The sequence below is a fragment of the Chlamydotis macqueenii genome, chromosome 5 (genome assembly GCF_036417535.1).
Source record: "Chlamydotis macqueenii isolate bChlMac1 chromosome 5, bChlMac1.mat, whole genome shotgun sequence".
Taxonomy (NCBI): domain Eukaryota; kingdom Metazoa; phylum Chordata; class Aves; order Otidiformes; family Otididae; genus Chlamydotis; species Chlamydotis macqueenii.
The window spans coordinates 49,666,085-49,674,323 of NC_141560.1; the positions used below are offsets into that span (position 1 = coordinate 49,666,085).

General features: G+C 45.1%; 1 protein-coding gene across 1 annotated transcript; it reads left to right on the plus strand.

The window, feature by feature from the left end:
• Window positions 1-695: 695 nt before the first annotated feature.
• On the plus strand, window positions 696-7,380 carry LOC104481402 (L-lactate dehydrogenase A chain). Its single transcript, XM_086748807.1, has 8 exons — window positions 696-803; window positions 2,261-2,395; window positions 3,141-3,258; window positions 4,013-4,186; window positions 4,643-4,816; window positions 5,660-5,777; window positions 6,229-6,352; window positions 6,537-7,380. Exons 2-8 carry the CDS (start codon window positions 2,270-2,272, stop codon window positions 6,699-6,701), a joined length of 999 nt encoding a protein of 332 aa, XP_086604933.1. The 5' UTR covers window positions 696-803; window positions 2,261-2,269; the 3' UTR covers window positions 6,702-7,380.
• Window positions 7,381-8,239: the final 859 nt, after the last annotated feature.

Consider the following 8,239-nt stretch of genomic DNA (forward strand, 5'->3'; position numbering starts at 1 on the left):
TTTTCCTCTTTGTTAGTATACTAGCAAGAGGCAAATGAAGAGGAGACAGACTTGGCTTTACTAACCATGCACAGGGTGACAGGGAGTCGATGCTGTGTCCTGACTGGGAAAAAGTCAAGCATGACTCCAGTCATGGTATTTCTAGTCATGACAGGAAAACATTAAGTGTTCCTGTTTGAGAAGACTGGCTGAAACTGTCCACATGGCAGCCCCTCTCAAGAGAAAAGCACTCAGACTGAGAGACGAGCAGAAAGGGCGTCCCAAGGACTGGAGCACAGTCCGCATCACGCAAGGCTGAGAAGGTTTAGCTTATGTAACTCACGGAAACAACAACCGGGCAGCAATTGGATATTCCGTAAATACACGGAAAGGGGAGGTAAACGGCCGAGAAGGATGCCTGTAACAAAAAAAAAAAAACATAAACGCCTGTAGGTTTAGGTAAACGCCACCAGCCAAAGAGGCCGCATCCACAGTGGCGGCCATCGACCCCAACGGCTTGTGCGGGTGCCGCGGAGGGGCGCGGGGCTGGCGGCAGCTCCCGGAGCGGGGGGGGAGGGGGGCGAGCAGGAACCCCCCGAAGCCCCTGTAACTCTCCAGCACCGTTTGCTGCCGCTCCGCATCTCCCTCGCCCTTGGGGAGCTGCACAGCTTCCCCCTCCCCTGCAGCCCAGACGTGTCGGCGGGCACGTCTCCCGCCGCCGCGGCCCGCCCGCCTCACGTCAGCCGCCCGGCCCTTACTTAAGGCGGCAGCCCGCTCCCCGCCCCGCCGTTACAGCCGCCGCCGCGCAGCAGTGAGGACGCTGGGTAGGCACCATCGCGCTGGAGGGTGGGGGGGAAGGGGGTGGGTGCTGGGAGCGGCTGGCCGCCAACCCCTCGGAGGCTACCGGGACTTCAGCCCCGTTGGGTGCGGGGAGGCTCCGCGTTCTGCTCGGCGGCCTGATTTCCTCACCTACCCCGCCCCGCTCGCTGAGACTGCATTTCCCTGCCATTCCCTCCCCCGCCTTGGCCCGAGTGAATTAACTCCCTTTCCCTGGTCGGCCCCGGGGCCCTGCCCGTGGGGAAGGGGGCTGGCAGCGACCCCGCGAAGGGCTGTGAGGGCGGGTTGGGGGCCGCGCTTGGAGCGGAGCGCTGCGGTACCGCCTCGGCTGCTGGCTCTCCCCTAGCCCGCTTCTTTCAGGGCAACAGGACGCAGAATTTGGAGTTTTGGAGTACTGCGCGTAACTGAGGAGCGCTAGAGCGGGCGCTCCCGCCGCCCTGCACGTGAGAGCCCGTACGGCGCCAAGGGAGAGAGCCGAGCACGTGGAGAGGGTGCGCGCTGTGCGCGGCCGCGCTGCCGGCGCCATGCAAATGAAGACTGACGTGTCTTGGTTAATATCTCCTAAATATGGGAGAGGAGGCGCCTCCCTTCCCCCGTCACGGCCGTTAACCTGCTCAGCCCACGCTGCCTGGCCTGTCCTGCTCCGGTCGGGTTGCCGCCTGTGCAGCACCGGCCCGAGGATCGCGCTGCGTCGGTGCTTGCATCCGTCTGCAAAGCTGCCGCTGCCCCGCGCTCTTCGGGCGCTGCCTGCGCGCCGGTGTCTGCAGGAACCTCGCCGCGAAAGCGCCGAACTCCGGCGCCGTGCCCTTTCAGTGCGGCTGCGGCTGGCGCCGTGCAGCTGGTAGCTAAAAAAGAAAATTGAGGGTGGGAGGGAGAGGTGGTAACGGCAGACTGTAGGCATCTCGATTCAAAACTATGCAGTTTCACTTGAAAGTAAATCCATAAAGTTGACTTTCAGGATCACACTGTGCTTAAGATGGGCTTGAAGTGTTTTACAGCTTCAGCTCTGCAAAGGCCTCAGGGCACAGAGTACCGGTTTTTCAGGGCAGTAGAATGGAGATTGCCATGCCAGGCCACTCCGTGCTTAGAAGCACTAAAATGGCTTCCTTTACCCCAGTGTAATATGGACGATCATTTGGAACATTTACTAATGTTACTAATTTACTAATGCTGCTGGAGTGCCACCCAGATATATAATCAATGGCTCTCTGGCTGTATTTGAGGGAAGGCTGTAGTGAGCTTAAACAGTACATTGCCATCAATAATTCAGGTTTTTAATCACATCGCTGCATGCAGGCAGTACCACCAGATGGCTTGTTTAGATGTGTGATTTATATCCATTTTCTTGTCATCCTGAAATGACATCCGTCTTGCTTCATACAAATATTCTGGTGTCAGTAAAAGCTCCAGCACCTACAGGAATAATCTATTGCTTTCCTTGCAGAAGTGCACCATGTCTCTCAAGGATCAGCTCATCCACAGTGTCCACAAACAGGAGCACAGTCATGCTCAGAATAAGATCAGTGTGGTTGGTGTGGGTGCAGTTGGAATGGCCTGTGCTATCAGCATCCTGATGAAGGTAAGCATCAAGCTTGGGATACAGCAGCACAGTATGAGACCTACAAAGGGAGAAAAAGTAATCTCCCTTATTAGACTAATTGGGCTAGCAAACAAGATGAACTTTTGGTTATCCATTCTTTTCTTTGGGCCTGAAATGAAGCAGCAATCTTCAAGCTATTGACAGAGGGAAAATAGCCGTAGTTTTTGTAAACCAAGTTTATCGTAGTATCAGACAGAACATGCTCTATGTATCATTTTGACTTAAGAGCTGTATTTACCTTTGAATGATTCCCAGAATCCCTTCTAAGAAATGAGGCATCATTTTGTCTGAAGCAGAGTATGTCATGGAATACTGCTTTGGAGTGTGGACTGGGAAAAGTGGTCCTAGACACTCTGGATGACTTGTCCTCTGCATTGCACTACTATATCGAAAATGCTGTGTTTAACATCGGGCTTGCTTTTCTTAACTGTGAAATAGGTTGTTTATGAAGCACTATGAAATTGTTCTTCATCATGGTCATGCTAAGTTGTACAACTATTCCACACAGAATGTGGATATGAAAAGTACAAAACTAACTCAATAAAGTGGATATCTCAGGAAACTAGTTAAAGTACTGTGCTTCGGAACAAGTACAGTGTTACAGACGAGCACAATTGCTTAAATAGATCACTGCTTTTAAAAAAATTGTAACTTTACCATTTACAAATTAGGGACTTTGCTCAAAGAGGCAATAAACTTACTGTTTAATCTTGGTTTCTTCTAGGACTTAGCTGATGAACTTGCCCTGGTTGATGTTGTGGAGGACAAGCTCAGAGGAGAGATGCTGGATCTCCAGCATGGTAGCCTCTTCCTTAGAACACCAAAGATTGTCTCTGGCAAAGGCAAGTAGTTGGCTCTAATATGCTTGTGATTTCCAAATGGAGACAGTCACTTCAGATCTCAAACTGGTCATCCAAGTCTAGAACTTAGCTTGTCATCTTAATTTTTAGGAGGAAAGCTCATTTCATTTCTGCTCAGCTGACATTCAGTTTCATGTACCTTGTTAAGGTTAGTCCAGCCAGGAATCCTCTGTTCCAGAGTTCATCACACACTATAGAAAGATTAATTTAAGTACTCCTGCGTCTTTTGAGAACTTTATTTCACAGCCAGTTAGCCCCTAAATGTGTTACTGCTTACTTTTTGTCCATATATATCTGACAGCTTTAAGTTTAGTGGCAACCTGACTGGGGCAAATGCTAGCCATCTCAAACCTTAGTTAATATGCAGCTCAGTGTCCACAGGTAGTAGGTAGGTTAAGAGGGCAGAGCCTTCTTACTTTTTTACACGTTATACTGGATGCCATTTTGACAGCTACCCCACACCCATCTGTGCATGAGAAGTATGCAATACCACTGCCCAATTCTACACATTAAGATTCTGACATGCCCTTAAGGTTGCCATGTGTGGCAATGAACCCCAGTCTTAGAAGAAAGCTTACCTTTTTATAGAAGTGAAGTCTAGGGTAACAGTTACCAGGAGAATTTCAGCACCCTCAAACTTGAAAATTTTAGATATCAATACTAAAAGGAACAGAGAACTCCTGTTGTGAACCGTGTGTAGAAAGAGGTCGTGTTTGACACAGCCTTCTGTCTGCAGATTACAGTGTGACTGCACACTCCAAGCTGGTCATTGTCACTGCTGGTGCCCGTCAGCAAGAAGGAGAGAGCCGCCTTAACTTGGTCCAGCGCAACGTGAACATCTTCAAATTCATCATTCCCAACGTTGTTAAATACAGTCCTGACTGCAAGCTGCTTATTGTCTCAAACCCAGGTTTGTCTTGTATTGCCTTAACAAGAGGATTTGGCTTAGAGAACGGTGTTTCCTTCAGTAAGGTGGCATTGGTATACTAATATGACCATGCGCAGGCTTTTAGAAAATACTTATGCCACATAACCACATAGCAAGAAGTGTAATCTTCCCTCTCCACACTCAGCAAGCTGGTCCTCTGAGAAAAAAACCAAGCTGCTTCCAACTTCGGTCTTCAGTTGCCTTTTAAGTGGCCTTTAGTGTAGGCAATAAGAGACGCTGATAATTGCATGCATAGCACAACCCCTCTCAGTTCTGCCTTTAAAACAGTCATCACGTTAGCTCACTGCAGGGCTTTGATGGGCTCTATTCCCTGTAACTAGCATGCAGATAAAATCATTACAGATGAATGGAAGATACCATCCTAATCATCAAACTGCTCATGAGTGGCATTTGTTATCCTCCCTGTTCTACTTACAGTGGATATTTTGACGTATGTGGCCTGGAAGATCAGTGGCTTTCCTAAACACCGCGTTATTGGTAGTGGCTGCAATCTGGACTCTGCTCGTTTCCGCCACCTCATGGGAGAAAGACTGGGCATCCATCCTCTGAGCTGCCATGGATGGATTGTTGGAGAGCATGGAGATTCCAGCGGTAAGGGTGAAATCTGGGTTGCTGTTACACAGAACTTTTTTTCATAGTTTGTTTGCAAGAAACATCTCCAAAAGCTACAGCAAAACGTTGCTCAAAAGCTTCTGCACTGTAGCACCTTAAGAATACAAGTCCTGCTTTAAGTAAGTCTTCTGCTGCATAGAGAGTAACACTAGATGATCTATATTTGACCTGAGTTGCTTTGCTTGGAAAAGGTCATTACTGTAACTTGACGAGGCTAAAAATTTCTAGGCTAAGTTGTTCTCATAACTCTCAAAAAAAAAACCAGACTGAAGAAGCAAGAGGGTAAAGTTCTCTGCAAGGGACTCCCAGAGATCTGCACTAAACCTACTGGTAGTCACTCAGTTGTCTTTACTGGCATCTCTTGATTACTTCAAGAGCTATATATAGGAATTGAAGTGTAGAGGCGAGTCTAGAGGACAGGAGAAAGACCAGCTTTCTCCTTACTTAACCTTTACTTTCTCTAGGAGCACCAGAGCAGCACTGTCTGCTTCCTGACACTCAGGACAACTCATTTGGAATAAATACTTATTTTGAGAAACCTCTGCAAAACACAGTTACTGTCATTTTAGTTCGTGTTGCCTAGGTGTTTTGCTTTAATAAACTTATGTTGAAATGTTGTGACATCATATATAGAGATGTTTATATGCTCCTAGGTTCTCAGCCCACAATTTAGATTGGCCTCATAGGTCATACTATATTTTAAGTCCTCTCTAAATCATAGTGACATGTGTTGCAGATTAATCCAACTAGATCTTATGTTAATTTGAGGAGGACAAAACTAAGTTTTCTTGTGAGATAATTTCATTTATGTGCAACTCACAGTACCTGTCTGGAGTGGAGTGAATGTTGCTGGCGTCCCCCTGAAGGCTCTTCATCCGGACTTGGGAACTGATGCAGACAAGGAACACTGGAAGGAGGTCCATAAGCAGGTTGTGGACAGGTAAATGCTGATTTTTTTTAAAATCCCCGCCCCCCCCCCCCCCCCAACACAAGAACAAATGATGAAGAGCTGTAGTACCTCTGAATTGCAGTATCCATATCTGGTTTAATAAATACCATAGTAGCCTAAAACAAATGTCAAGATGCAAACATAACAGAATTTGAAATAATATTGTAAGGAGTAACGTAGATGCAGCAGGGTTAATTTTTAATGGTTAGTGAACCTTAAATTAGGGAAGTGCTTCAACTTCCAAATTTTCAGTATAACTGCAGGAAGTAATGTAAAGTGCAAATAGAGTTCTTCACTGCTGAGTTCATTTCGGTCCTGTCAGCAAATCAGTCAGGCTTCTGATGTCTCCAAATTGATTAAAGCACCTCCAAAAGCCATTCTTGCAAACTTCAAATATTTCAGTTGATGGTACTTGGTTTTTAATGAGTAACTTTCTCTGCAGTGCCTATGAGGTCATCAAACTGAAGGGGTACACATCATGGGCTATTGGCCTTTCCGTGGCAGATCTAGCTGAAAGTATTATGAAGAATTTGAGAAGAGTACACCCTATCTCTACAGTTGTTAAGGTGAGCAGTCCTCTTTTGCTAACTTCTGTCTTCCTGAGAACTAAAAAACATGGTGATTCTGAAGAACAGTGATAGCTTTCTATTTAATTTCAACTAAACTTAGTTGAGTTTTACCGATAGGATATTGTATAACATACAAAAACATACATGAATTCTAACCTAACTATCCTTACCTACTTTTCAGGGATTGCATGGAATAAAAGATGATGTTTTCCTAAGTGTTCCTTGTGTACTGGGCAGTAGTGGCATCACTGATGTAGTGAAGATGATCCTAAAACCTGAGGAAGAGGACAAATTAAGAAAGAGTGCAGATACACTCTGGGGAATCCAGAAGGAACTGCAGTTTTAAGTCTGCCCAAGCAGTTCACTCTTTGCCGTTTAACGGGTTTAGTGGTTTGTCTTACGTTGCACTTTCCAAGTAGGTCAAATCTTTCAATGTATGTATCTCAACTAGAACACACAAAAAGCTCAACTCTGAACAAACAAGTTTCCTGAAGATAGCATTAGGAAACTATTCTAGCGTTTTCCCTGTTCAGACACCCACCTTCTTAGCCAGAGCTAGATAACCTCGTCAGTCTTGTACAGTGAAGTGGTGTGGCAGAAATCCAGCATTCAAAGCAGCACTGCCTAGAAAACCCTTTGCCTTTCTCCTCATTTTGTTTCATGTTGGTTCAGAACAATAAGTAACTAATTATTACACAATGTGAAACCAAAGACTATTTTCTTGCAGTTAAAGGATTGTCAAGCCAATTGACCAACCTTCTCTGCTGGCTGAATAGCTTAAAATACTTCACTGTTGGTAGGTCCAAGTGTATTTTCCTAACACTGCTTTGGAATTCTTGTGGGGGTTTTTTTTTGGTTTTTTTTTTTTTTTTTTTTAGAGAACCTTGTTTCTGTGTACTGTATCACCCTAGTTGTAAGTTCATCTCCTGAGCATGTTTAAAAAATGTTAGTTTCTGTATGCAACAAGACAGTGACTGTCCAGCTGTAGTACCAACTCCAACACCAAATAAAACCACAAACTATTATTTCTGTCCCCTTGTTTTTTCTTCAGAGCTGTCTCCAAAATGCAGCTCCACTTGCACCCATCTAAATTAAAAAATTCTGTCTTCAGTCACATGAACTCAAACCTCACCTGTATAATAATGTTATGTGTGCAGCTACTGTGTTGTAGGCTCCAGATATTCATGTAGTGAATTTTGTAACAGTCTCACAGTAAGAATAAAAAAAAAAACATTAACAGAAGTATTTAAATATTCAGAAGTTAAACTTGATTCCCATCTTAATGCAAAGAAACAGGTTCTACTGACATCACGTTAGGGTACTGGAAAAACAATGCAATAGAGGAAGCATCTTCCTCACCTGTACACACAAAAATACATGTAGGAAGAAATCTCCTCACATCCATAAAAAGGACAACTTGGCTGCCAAACCCAGAAAAGCATCTCCTCCGGTCACTGTTTCTATGCATGGCTGCTGTGCCAAAGTTACTCCTCAAAGCCCATAGTAAGAGAAGGAAGAATTAACCATCTTTGTCATTAGAATTTTAAAATAATACACCTCCTTGCAATGAAGAGAGAAAAGACTTATTCTTAGCTTTTTCTAGCATTAGGACAGAGCATGTATCTCAAGAATGGAAATAGATTACATGATTAAGTTCAAGGTAGATTTTTAATATGGACTGCAGCTGGTGATACTTCTCAGAACAAAAGTATTTTTGAATAAGCTGAAAGTGCTCATGAAGCAACTTCAGTAACAGGAAGTGCTGTAGCTACTGTACCGCTTTCTTACATCCACATGACCAAAACAGCACCTGGAAAGAGCACAGAACAATGGTGGTGTGTGCAGATAACAGGAAGATGGTATTAAGCCATTTTCAAGGCTTTC

Coding starts and splice junctions, on each gene's coding strand:
- LOC104481402 (XM_086748807.1), top strand. CDS start 2,270: ATGTCTCTCAAGGATCAGCTCATCCACAGTGTCCACAAACAGGAGCAC. Junction 3,259..4,012: donor AAAGATTGTCTCTGGCAAAG/GCAAGTAGTTGG, acceptor TTCTGTCTGCAG/ATTACAGTGTGACTGCACAC. Junction 6,353..6,536: donor CTATCTCTACAGTTGTTAAG/GTGAGCAGTCCT, acceptor CCTACTTTTCAG/GGATTGCATGGAATAAAAGA.